Source organism: Carcharodon carcharias, chromosome 15 (genome assembly GCF_017639515.1).
Source record: "Carcharodon carcharias isolate sCarCar2 chromosome 15, sCarCar2.pri, whole genome shotgun sequence".
Taxonomy (NCBI): Eukaryota; Metazoa; Chordata; class Chondrichthyes; order Lamniformes; family Lamnidae; genus Carcharodon; species Carcharodon carcharias.
In genome coordinates, this window is record NC_054481.1 from 82,350,787 (window position 1) to 82,364,112 (window position 13,326).

At 45.2% G+C, this 13,326-nt stretch overlaps 1 protein-coding gene across 1 annotated transcript in view; it reads right to left on the reverse strand.

The window, feature by feature from the left end:
- LOC121288418 (ephrin type-B receptor 2-like) overlaps positions 1–13,326 on the reverse strand; it is an 848,586-nt gene that overhangs the window by 369,650 nt on the left and 465,610 nt on the right. Inside the window, exon 4 of the mRNA XM_041206952.1 lies at positions 679–1,014. Coding sequence (XP_041062886.1) covers positions 679–1,014 — 336 coding nt within the window. The remainder of the gene's footprint in view (positions 1–678; positions 1,015–13,326) is intronic.

Consider the following 13,326-nt stretch of genomic DNA (forward strand, 5'->3'; position numbering starts at 1 on the left):
ATGACCACTTAACAACTCCAACCTGTCACCACTGCCAAAATACGCCAGGGAGTGTAAGGCAGGTGACAGTGGAAAGGACATGTTTTGACCAAATTTGGTGAAAGGGTGGGAAGGAAGGTGGGAAGGGAACATCCTTTGGGGGATGTCCTGTGTGCATCGGGGACATCACCCATAAGATCATAGCCCTCTTTGTGCCTCCCTGTCTGGCCTTCTAAACCCACCCCTCACTCCTGATTCCTAGAGTGCCCAATCCCTCCCTGCCCAATAAAACCAGGGACTTTCCTGGGTCCAGCCACCAACAATCATCTTTGTGGAGATGCTTGCAGTCCCAGTAGTGTCAACTACTGAGTTCTGATGCTGCTGGCAATGCAAGAGCTGCTGGCCAATCTGATTGACTGATAGCTCTCGTAGGTGGGACTTCCTTCACTGGGGGCCGAAAGTCTCATCATCTGCTTGTTAAGCCTGGTGGCAGGATAATGTTGCCATCCCCATAAAATTCAGCCCAAAAATTGTTTAAGAGGTTCAGGAAGCGGCGAGATACAGGAAGGGCTCTTTGGGATAATTTTGTCTCCTCATATGCCAAGTCACATTACCAGGCATCCTCATCACACACACACATGCACGCACACAATCACACGCCAGCCAGAAACAACAGAAAATGTATATTGAGCTTCTTACCAGCTTGATTGGTGGTAATATTGATGGATGCGAAGTGAGGTGGGTAAGGACTCTGATCAGACACTCCGTTCACAGCCTGGATCTCAAAGGTATACTGTGTGTGTGCCAGCAGATCACTGATATAAACGTGAGGCTCAGTCAAGCCCAACTGACGTGGGACAAACTGCACATTGTCCCCACATCGTGTGCAGGCACCACCACCCGAATTGCAGCTCTTACAGATCACATTGTAAACCACATCTTCGCGTCCACCTGTCTCCTGAGGAACAGACCATTCCAAGTTCAGGGATGTTTCATTTACACTGGAGATAACAGCCAATGGTGCGGAGGGTGTTGCTTGGGAAAAATAGAACAAAATTAAAATCATTAATCCCAATAATAACACAATCCATTGGAATTGCTGGAAATTTAACTTACAAATCTTTGACTATTAGATGTAGTTAATAGAAAAAAGTATCTGGAGCAGATTCCATCAAGCATCACATAACATTATCTGCACTTTTTTAGATTGAGTGGTTGCAATCTGATACAGTATCTTTTTTTAGGAATGGTACGTACAAAATAGAGCAGAAGTAGGCCATTCAGCCCCTCGAGGCTGCTCCGCCCTTCAATAAGATCATGGCTCATCAATTTGTGTTTTGAATTCAACATTCCCATCTACCCCTAATAACCTTTGATTCCCTTGCCTAACAAGAATCTACCTACTTTTACCTTTAAATATTCAATGACTCACCTCCACCACCTTCTGAGGCAGAGTTCCAAAATCGCACAGCTCCCAGAAAAAAAATTGTCCTTATCTCTGTCCTAAAAGGGCGACAGAATCACAGAGAAGAGGCCCTTTGGCCCATCAAGTCTGCACCGACACATGAGAAACACTGGACCTAAATATCTAATCCCATTTACCAGCACTTGGCCCATAGCCTTGTATGTTATGATGTGCCAAGTGCTCATCCAGGTACTTTTTAAAGGATGTGAGGCAACCTGTCTCCACCACCCTCCCAGACAGCGCATTCCAGACCGTCACCACCCTCTGGGTAAAAAAGGTTTTCCTCACATCCACCCCTAAACCTCCTGCCCCTCACCTTGAACGCATGCCCCCTTTGTGACTGACCCTTCAACTAAAGGGAAAAGCTGCTCCCTATCCACCCTGTCCATGCCGCTCATAATCTTGTACACCTCGATCAGGTGGCCCCTCAGTCTTCTCTGCTCCAACGAAAACAACCCAAGTCTATCCAACCTCTCTCCATAACTTAAATGTTTCATTCCAGGCAACATCCTGGTGAATCTCCTCTGCACCATCTCCAGTGCAATCACATCCTTCCTATAATGTGGCGACCAGAACTGCACAGTACTCCAGGTGTGGCCTCACCAAGGTTCTAAACAACTCCAACATGACCTCCTTACTTTTGTAATCTATGCCTCGATTGATAAAGGCAAGTGTCCCATATGCCTTTTTCACCACCCCACTAACATGCCCCTCTGCCTTCAGAGATCTATGGACACACACGCCAAGGTCCTTTTGTTCCTCAGAACTTCCTAGTATCATGCCGTTCATTGAATACTTCCTTGTCAAATTACTCCTTCCAAAGTGTATCACCTCACACTTTTCAGGGTTAAATTCCATCTGCCACTTAACTGCCCATTTGACCATCCTGTCTATATCTTCCTAATTTTAAAACAGGGCCCTAGTTCTGGGTTCACCTGCAAGAGGAAACATCCTTTCCACATCCACCTTGTCAATACCGTTCAGAGCCTTATATACTTCAATCAAGTCACCCCTCATTCTTCTAAACTCCAGTGCAAACAAGCCCAGCCTGTTCTTTCTTCATTAGACAAACCGTTCGTTCCAGATATCAATCTAGTAAACGTCCCCTGAACCGCCTCTAATGCATTTTCATCCCTCCTTAAGTGAGAGCAAAACTGCACACAGTATTCAAGGTGTGGTCTCACCAATGTCCTGTATAACTGAAGCATAACTTCCTTACTTTTATGGTCAATTCCTCTCGTAATAAAGGATAGCATTCTATTAGCCTTTTTAATTACTTGCTGTACCTGCACACCAATTTTTTGTGACTCATGCAGTAGAATAACTACATCCCTCTGCACCTCAGAATTCTGCAGCCATTCTCCATTTAAGTAATACTAGTTTTTTTATTCTTCCTGCAAAAGTGAACAACTTCACATTTTCCCACATCATACTTCATCTGCCAGATTTTTGCCCACCCACTCAACCTATATATATCTGTCTGCAATCTCTCTATGTCCCCTTCGCAACATACTTTCCTACCTATCTTTGCATCATCTGAAAATTTCCATACCATGCCCTCACTGCCCTCATCTAAGTCATTGATATAAATTGTAAAATGTTGAGTCCAGCACAGACCCCTGCAGGACTCCGCTTATTATATCTAGCCAATCAGACCAAGACCCATTTATGCTTACTCTGTTTTCTGCCAGTTAACCAATCTACCCATGCTAATATGTTACCCCTACACCATTAAGCCTGTAAACGAAACATTAAGGCTGTAAAATAAGCTGTGTATTTGTTAATAAACTCTGAAGTAGAAATAACATCTTGTCAATCAATTTCCAGTTGCCTCTCCTCCCTGGATAACTGGAGAATGGTTTCATCACCAGAGGGCGATGGAGCCCAATCTGCAGGTGAGCCAAGTAAGTAATTCTGAGGATGAAAATACGTTGCAAGTGGATATTGATGAAATGTTGGAATGGGCAAAAATATGCCAATTGTAATCTCGGAGGTTTCAGCTTTCAGAGGCCGGGACAGACACCCTTAGCCCTTCACCCATCTCCCTCTGAATCCCCGGGGTCAGATTTTCATCTCCCACAGGAGATGCTTGTCAGGCCGTGAAATGCTGAACTCAGTTGCTGAATGATATATTTGCAGGACAGAAAAGATACAATGTGTCATATAGAAACTCAAGTACCCAACTAACTGATTAATGTGAGTGGAGTGCCACAGGGATCAGTGCTGGACCCTCAACAATTTACAATCTATATTAATGGCTTGGATCACGGGATTGGATGTATAGTTGCTAAAATTGCTGGCAATACAAAGATAGGTAGGAAAGTAAGTTGTGAGGATGATATAAGGAGTCTGCAAAGGAATATAGATAGGTTAAGTGAATGGGCAAAAATTTGGCAGATGGAGCATTATGTGGAAAAATATGAACTTGTTCACTTTGGCAGGAAGAATAAAAAAACAGAATATTATTTAAATGAGGAGAGATTGCAGAACTCTGTGGGATCTGGGTTCCTGGTGTATGAAGCACAAAAAGTTAGTATACAGCAAGTGATTACGAATGCAAATGAGCTCTTGTTATTTATTGCAAGGAGAATGGAATGTAAAAGTGGGGATGTTCTGTTACAGTAATATTGGGTGAGACCACATCTAGTGTACAGTGTACAGTTTTGGTCTCCTTATTTAAGAAAAGGATATAATTGCATTAGAAGCAGTTCAGAGAAGGTTCACTTGACTGATACCTGGGATGAAACATTGGACAGACTGGGCTTGTATCTGGGCTTGTAGCAGGCAATATTAGACCTGGTTTTGTGCAATGCGATGGAATTAATTACCGACCTTAGTGAAGGCATCCCTAGGTAGCAGTGACCATAATATGATTGAATTTTACATTCAGGTCGAGGGAGAGAGGAGTGGGTCTGAGACTAAGTTTTTAAACTTATATAAAGGCAATTATGAGGGCATGAAAGCTGAGCTGGCTAAAGTGAATTGGCAAATTAGATTAAGGGATAGGTCAAAAAAGATGCAGTGTCTAATATTTAAGGGGATATTTCAGAGTGCACAGAATAGATACATTCCAACGAGTAAGAAAAAGTTCAAGGGACTTGTGTTTAACAAGATAGTATCAAACTTAAAGAAAAAGCATATAATTGTGCAATGATAGGTGGAAGGCCAGAAGATCGGATGGAATATAAGAAACAGCAAAGAATGATTAAAAGATTAATAAAGAGGGAAAAATTAGAGTATGGGAGAAAGCGAGCCTGACATATAAAAACAGATAGTAAGGATTTTTATAAATATTAAAAAAATAAGAGTTAACAAAGTGCGCAATACTTCTATAGATGATGAGTCTGAAGAATTGATAATGAAAACAAGGAGATGGCAGATGAATTGAACAGGTATTTTGCATCAGTTTTCACTATAGAGGATACAAGTAACATCCCAGAAGCAGCTATAAACCAGGAAATGGAAGTGGAGTAGGAAGACAGGAAAATTATAGTCACTAGAGAAGTGGTACTGAGTAAACTGTTGGAGCTGCAGACTAACAAGAGCCCGGGTCCTGATGGGCTTCATCCTAGGGTCTTAAAAGAAGTGTCTAGTGAGATTGTTGATATATTGGTATTAATTTTCCAAAAACTCCCTAGATTCGGAAGATAGTAAATGTAACTCCATTATTCAAAAAGGGAAGGAGACAGAAAGCAGAAAACTACAGGCCAGTTAGGTTAACATCTATCATAAGGAAAATTTTAGAAGCTATTATAAAAGAAGTTATAGCAGGGCACTTGGATAAGCTCAAGGTCATCAGGCACAGTCAACATGGTTTTGTGAAAGGGAAATCGTGTTTAACTAATTTATTGGAGTTCTTTGAAGAAGTAACATGAACTGTGGATAAAAGGGAAAATCGGTGGATGTACTGTACTTAGATTTCCAGAAGGCATTTGATAGAGTGCCACATCAAAAGTTATTGCGGAAAATAAAAGCTCATGGTACAGGCGGTAATGTATTGGTATGGACAGAAGATTGGCTGGCTAACGGGAAGCAGAGTGTTGTCATAAAGGTAAAAACAAAAAAACTGTGGATGCTGGAAATCCAAAAAAAAACAAAAACAGAATTACCTGGAAAAACTCAGCAGGTCTGGCAGCATCGGCGGAGAAGAAAAGAGTTGACGTTTTGAGTCCTCATGACCCTTCAACAGAACTTGAGTTCGAGTCCAAGAAAGAGTTGAAATATAAGCTGGTTTAAGGTGTGTGTGTGTGGGGGCGGAGAGAGAGAGAGAGAGAGAGAGGTGGAGGGGGGATGTGGTTGTAGGGATAAACAAGCAGTGATAGAAGCAGATCATCAAAAGATGTCAAGAACAATAGTACAAAAGAACACAAAGGTGTTAAAGTTGGTGATATTATCTAAAGAATGTGCTAATTAAGAATGGATGGTAGGGCACTCAAGGTATAGCTCTAGTGGGGGTGTTTTTTTTTTAAATAATGGAAATAGGTGGGAAAAGGAAAATCTTCATAATTTATTGGAAAAAAAGGAAGGGGGAAACAGAAAGGGGGTGGGGATGGGGGAGGGAGCTCACGACCTAAAGTTGTTGAATTCAATATTCAGTCCGGAAGGCTGTAAAGTGCCTAGTCGGAAGATGAGGTGTTGTTCCTCCAGTTTGCGTTGGGCTTCACTGGAACAATGCAGCAAGCCAAGGACAGACAAGTGGGCAAGAGAGCAGGGTGGAGTGTTAAAATGGCAAGCGACAGGGAGGTTTGGGTCATTCTTGCGGACAGACCGTGGGTGTTCTGCAAAGCGGTTGCCCAGTTTACGTTTGGTCTCTCCAATGTAGAGGAGACCACATTGGGAGCAACGAATGCAGTAAACTAAGTTGGGGGAAATGCAAGTGAAATGCTGCTTCACTTGAAAGGAGTGTTTGGGTCCTTGGACGGTGAGGATAGAGGAAGTAAAGGGGCCGGTGTTGCATCTTTTGCGTGGGCATAGGGTGGTGCCATAGGAGGGGGTTGAGGAGTAGGGGGTGATGGAGGAGTGGACCAGGGTGTCCCGGAGGGAGCGATCCCTACGGAATGCCGTTGGGGGGGTGAAGGGAAGATGTGTTTGGTGGTGGCATCATGCTGGAGTTGGCGGAAATGGCGGAGGATGATCCTTTGAATGCGGAGGCTGGTGGGGTGATAAGTGAGGACAAGGGGGACCCTATCATCATGTTTCTGGGAGGGAGGAGAAGGCGTGAGGGTGGATGCGCGGGAGATGGGCTGGACACGGTTGAGGGCCCTGTCGACGACCGTGGGTGGAAAACCTCGGTTAAGGAAGAAGGAGGACATGTCAGAGGAACTGTTTTTGAAGGTAGCATCATCGGAACAGATGCGACGGAGGCGAAGGAACTGAGAGAATGGGATGGAGTCCTTACAGGAAGCGGGTGTGAGGAGCTGTAGTCGAGATAGCTGTGGGAGTCGGTGGGTTTGTAATGGATATTGGTGGACAGTCTATCACCAGAGATTGAGACAGAGAGGTCAAGGAAGGGAAGGGATGTGTCAGAGATGGACCATGTGAAAATGATGGAGGGGTGGAGATTGGAAGCAAAATTAATAAATTTTCCCAAGTCCCGACGAGAGCATGAAGTGGCACCGAAGTAGTCATCGATGTACCGGAGAAAGAGTTGTGGAAGGGGGCCGGAGTAGGACTGGAACAAGGAATGTTCCACATACCCCATAAAGAGACAGGCATAGCTGGGGCCCATGCGGGTACCCATAGCCACATCTTTTATTTGGAGGAAGTGAGAGGAGTTGAAGGAGAAATTGTGCAGTGTGAGAACAAGTTCAGCCAGACGGAAGAGAGTAGTGGTGGATGGGGATTGTTCGGGCCTCTGTTCGAGGAAGAAGCTAAGGGCCCTCAGACCATCCTGGTGGGGGATGAAGGTGTAGAGGGATTGGACGTCCATGGTGAAGAGGAAGCGGTTGGGGCCAGGGAATTGGAAATTGTTGATGTGACGTAAGGTGTCAGAGGAATCACGGATGTAGGTGGGAAGGGACTGGACAAGGGGAGAGAGAATGGAGTCACGATAACGAGAAATGAGTTCTGTGGGGCAGGAGCAAGCTGAGATGATTGGTCTACCGGGGCAGTTCTGTTTGTGGATTTGTGGTAGGAGATAGAAGCGGGCCGTCCGAGGTTGGGCGACTATCAGGTTGGAAGCTGTGGGAGGGAGATCCCCAGAGGAGATGAGGTCAGTGACAGTCCTGGAAACAATGGCTTGATGTTCAGTGGTGGAGTCATGGTCCAGGGAGAGGTAGGAGGAAGTGTCTGCGAGTTGACGCTCAGCCTCCGCGAGGTAGAGGTCAGTGCGCCAGAGATATCTCCTTTCTCAGTGACTGTCTCCATCTCCGACTTACCCCACGTGGATTTCAACTGAAATTCCACCCCTCATGTTTCGAACCCACCCAGGATTATAGGTATCTCCGGGACATAAAACGTTTCTCGGACTGCTGTTCCCATCACATTCTGAAATCCACACTCAGTGCCATGCGCCGCCATATGAAGACACTCGACCCCTCCCTCCAGCAGCACCGCCGTAGCCTTTTTCAAAGCTGCGCGTGCCCCCAGTTTCATTTTATCCTTCGGCTCATCCGACGCCTCAACAAGAAACTTATTCTCTTTCTCTCAAGTGCTAAGGAACTCAAGCTCCAACAACTCATCGACACCAACACCCATCTAGGACCCTCCACCCCTGCCTGTCCCTCCGTCCCCACCCTTTCTTCCAATCCCAACCCCAGCTGTGTATTCACTATACCCCCTGACCTTCCCCTCTCCGATGCTGAACGTTCAGCGCTCAGCAAAGGACTTAGTTTCATACCCTAACGCCCTCACTTCAATGAATTTCGGGCTCGGCATGATGCTGAACTCTTCTTCCGCCGTCTTCGTCTCCGGGCTCACTTCTTTGGGCAGGAGTCCTCTCCCAGTTCAACGGATCCTTTTACCCATCTCCAATATTCTCCCTCCACCTGGACCCCTCCCTCTGGATTCTTACCTTCTCTTGATCTTTTCATTGAAAACTGTTGGCGCGACATTAGTCGTCTCAATTTCTCTGCTCCTCTCACCCATTCTAACCTGTCTCTCTCTGAACTTACTGCACTCCATTCTCTCAGGTCCAACCCTGACATTGTCATCAAACCCGCTGACAAGGGTGGTGCTGTTGTTGTCTGGCACACTGACCTCTACCTCGCAGAGGCTGAGCGTCAACTCGCAGACACTTCCTCCTACCTCTCCCTGGACCATGACCCCACCACTGAACATCAAGCCATTGTTTCCAGGACTGTCACTGACCTCATCTCCTCTGGGGATCTCCCTCTCACAGCTTCCAACCTGATAGTCACCCAACCTTGGGCGGCCCGCTTCTATCTCCTACCCAAAATCCACAAACAGAACTGCCCCGGTAGATCGATCATCTCAGCTTGCTCCTGCCCCACAGAACTCATTTCTCGTTATCGTGACTCCCTTCTCTCTCCCCTTGTCCAGTCCGTTCCCACCTACATCCGTGATTCCTCTGACACCTTACGTCACATCAACAATTTCCAATTCCCTGGCCCCAACCGCTTCCTCTTCACCATGGACGTCCAATCCCTCTACACCTCCATCCCCCACCAGGATGGTCTGAGGGCCCTTAGCTTCTTCCTCAAACAGAGGCCTGAACAATCCCCATCCACCACTACTCTCTTCTGTCTGGCTGAACTTGTTCTCACGCTGAACAATTTCTCCTTCAACTCCTCTCACTTCCTCCAAATAAAAGGTGTGGCTATGGGTACCCGCATGGGCCCCAGCTATGCCTGTCTCTTTATGGGGTATGTGGAACATTCCTTGTTCCAGTCCTACTCCGGCCCCCTTCCACAACTCTTTCTCCGGTACATCGATGATTACTTCGGTGCCACTTCATGCTCTCATCGGGACTTGGAAAAATTTATTAATTTTGCTTCCAATCTCCACCCCTCCATCATTTTCACGTGGTCCATCTCTGACACTTCCCTTCCCTTCCTTGACCTCTCTGTCTCAATCTCTGGTGATAGACTGTCCACCAATATCCATTACAAACCCATCGACTCCCACAGCTATCTCGACTACAGCTCCTCACACCCCGATTCCTGTAAGGACTCCATCCCATTCTCTCAGTTCCTTCGCCTCCGTCGCATCTGTTCCGATGATGCTACCTTCAAAAACAGTTCCTCTGACATGTCCTCCTTCTTCCTTAACCGAGGTTTTCCACCCACGGTCGTTGACAGGGCCCTCAACCGTGTCCGGCCCATCTCCCGCGCATCCGCCCTCACGCCTTCTCCTCCCTCCCAGAAACATGATAGGGTCCCCCTTGTCCTCACTTATCACCCCACCAGCCTCCGCATTCAAAGGATCAACCTCCGCCATTTCCGCCAACTCCAGCATGATGCCACCACCAAACACATCTTCCCTTCACCCCCCCTATCGGCATTCCGTAGGGATCGCTCCCTCCGGGACACCCTGGTCCATTCCTCCATCACCCCCTACTCCTCATCCCCCTCCTATGGCACAACCGCATGCCCACGCAAAAGATGCAACACCTGCCCCTTCACTTCCTCTCTCCTCACCGTCCAAGGACCCAAACACTCCTTTCAATTGAAGCAGCATTTCACTTGCATTTCCCCCAACTTAGTCTACTGCATTCGTTGCTCCCAATGTGGTCTCCTCTACATTGGAGAGACCAAACGTAAACTGGGCGACCGCTTTGCAGAACACCCGCGGTCTGTCTGCAAGAATGACCCAAACCTCCCTGTCGCTTGCCATTTTAACACTCCACCCTGCTCTCTTGCCCACAGGTCTGTCCTTGGCTTGCTGCATTGTTCCAGTGAAGCCCAATGCAAACTGGAGGAACAACACCTCATCTTCCGACTAGGCACTTTACAGCCTTCTGGACTGAATATTGAATTCAACAACTTTAGGTCGTGAGCTCCCTCCCCCATCCTCACCCCCTTTCTGTTTCCCCCTTTCTTTTTTTTCCAATAAATTATAAAGATTTTCCTTTTCACTCCTATTTCCATTATTTAAAAAAAACACCCCCACTAGAGCTATACCTTGAGTGCCCTACCATCCATTCTTAATTAGCACATTCGTTTAGATAATATCACCAACTTTAACACCTATGTGTTCTTTTGTACTATTGTTGTTGACATCTTTTGATGATCTGCTTCTATCACTGCTTGTTTGTCCCCACAACCACACCCCACCCCCCCCACCTCTCTCTCTCTCTATTCCCCCCCCGCCCACACACCTTAAACCAGCTTATATTTCAACTCTTTCTTGGACTCGAACTCAAGTTCTGTCGAAGGGTCATGAGGACTCGAAACATCAACTCTTTTCTTCTCCGCCGATGCTGCCAGACCTGCTGAGTTTTTCCAGGTAATTCTGTTTTTGTTTTTTTTTGTTGTCATAAAGGTGTCTGTTTCAGGTTGGCAAGATGTAATGAATGGTGTGTCACAGAGATCAGTGCTGGGACCTTAACTGTTTACAATTTATATAAATGATTTGGATGAAGGGTTTGAAGGGATGGTTGCCAAATTTGCTGATGTCACAAAGTTAGGTAGGAAAGTAAGTTGTGAAGATGACATAAGGAGGCTCCAAACAGATATTGGTAGATTAAGTGAGTGGGCAAAGATCTGGCAGATGGAGTATAATGTAGGAAAATGTGAAATTGTCCATTCTGGCAGGAAGAATAAAAGAGAAACATATTATCTAAATGGTGAGAGATTGCAGAGCTCTGAGGCGCAGGGGAATCTAGGTGTCCTCGTGCACGAATCACAAAAGGCTACTATGTAAGTACAGCAAATAATTAGGAAAGCTAATAGAATGTTATCACTTATTGCGAAGGTGAATTGAACACAAAAGTAGGGAGGTTATGCTTCATATGTTCAGGGCACTAGTGAGACTACGTTTGGAGTACTGTATACAGTATTGATGACCTTATCTAAGGAAGGGTTTGAATGCATTGGAAGCAGTTCAGAGAAGATTTACCAGACCAGTACGTGGAATGGGTGGGTTGTCTTATGAGGAAAGGTTGGACAGGCTAGGCTTGTATTCGCTGGAGTTTAGAAGAGTAAGAGGCTACTTGCTTGAAACATGTAAGATCCTGAGGGGTCTTGACAGGGTGGATGTGGACAGGATGTTTCCTCTTGTGGCAGAATCTAGAACTAGGGGTCACTGTTTGAAAATAATGGGTCACCCATTTAAAACAGAGATGAGGCAATTTTTTTTCACTCAGAGGGTCGTTAGTCTTTGAAACTGTCTTCCTAAAAAGGTGGTGGAAGCAGAATCTTAGAATATTTATTAAGGCAGAGATGGATGGGTGGATAGCAAGGGGGTGATAGGTGCTATGCAGGATACAGATTTGAGGGCACTATCAGATAAGCCGTGATCTTATTAAATGGTGGAGCAGGCTCAAGGAGCTGAATGGCCTATTCTTGTTCCTTGTTCGTTTGTTCGTATGTATCTGTTGGAGTTTAGAAGAATGAGAGATGAACTTTTGAAATATATAAGATCCTGAGGGGACTTGGCAGGGTGGACACAGTTTAAAAATAAGGGATTTCCCATTTAAGATTCAGATGAGGAGATGTTTTTTCTCAGATGGCTGAGAGCCTGTGGAACTCTGTTCCTGAGAGAGTGATGGAGACATGGTCAATGGATATTTTTAAAGCAGACTTAGATAGATTCTTAATTGACAAGGGAATCAAAGGGTATCAGGGATAGGAAAGAAAGTAGAGTTGAGGCTACAGTCAGATTAGCTATGATGTTATTGAATTGTGGAGCAGGCTTGAGGGGCTGAATGGCCTACTCCTACTTTGTACATTCATATGTTGCTATATACATACATAAACGGCCACAGGGGGATGCTATTACACCCCTCTCTACTTAATGAAAAATTTACACAAAAGTTCAAATTCTGTACAAATGCTATATACAACTTGTTTTTCATTTATTTACAAATCCAGCTTAACCACCAGTTTCCTATTCCTAAGAAGATAGCTCCTTACTTGACACAAACTTCCAGAACTTGGGGAAGGACCCATTTTCAATTGAATTTTCCACTTCATCAGACACATCTGTCTGTCTCTGACTTGGATGTGAACTGGTTTCAGGCACAACTTGTGTTAGATAAATATTGGTACTCTCCTGGTATCTCAATTATCCAATTCATCAGACTCATTGGATTCTTCCCAACTTCCTCCTTCTTTATGAAACATGATCTACTTACACAAACCTAATCTTTCCACTACCAAACGTCTTGACCAAATATGTGCGAGGACCATATATTTTCATGACTCCTCCTGGTAACCACTTCAACCACTTATGATGTTCTTTCACCTTAACCTTCTGGTTCAACCTCAGACCTCTTTCACTCACTCTACCCCTACCATGTCTCTCTTTCTGCCTGGATTGTTTCTCTTCTCCTGACTGTACTAAATGTGGCTCAGCAATGAAAACCTCATTCTGGGCTGTCATTTAAGAAACAATTCAGCTGGCATTCTGCCAGCAGTAGTATGAGGTGTTATAGGAAGCAAACAAAACATTCATCAGTTTGTGATTCAATGATATCTGACGTTTCTTCCAATTTATATCTAGCATTTTCTTACCAATAGGATGCCTAACAATTTGCACTGTGCTCCATTTGAAGCAGGATGACCCAGTGGAACTCTAGTGTGTTTTATTCCATTCATAATCATGAAATTTACAAACTCTTCTGAACAAAATGGAGGCCTGTTGTCAGACACAATTTCCTCTGGGAGCCCTTAATGGGCAAACTACACAAAATATCTAGAGTTTTATTAGTTGCAAGGGTGACATTCTAACCCTGGTATACACCAGGGAGTGATCTGTATCAC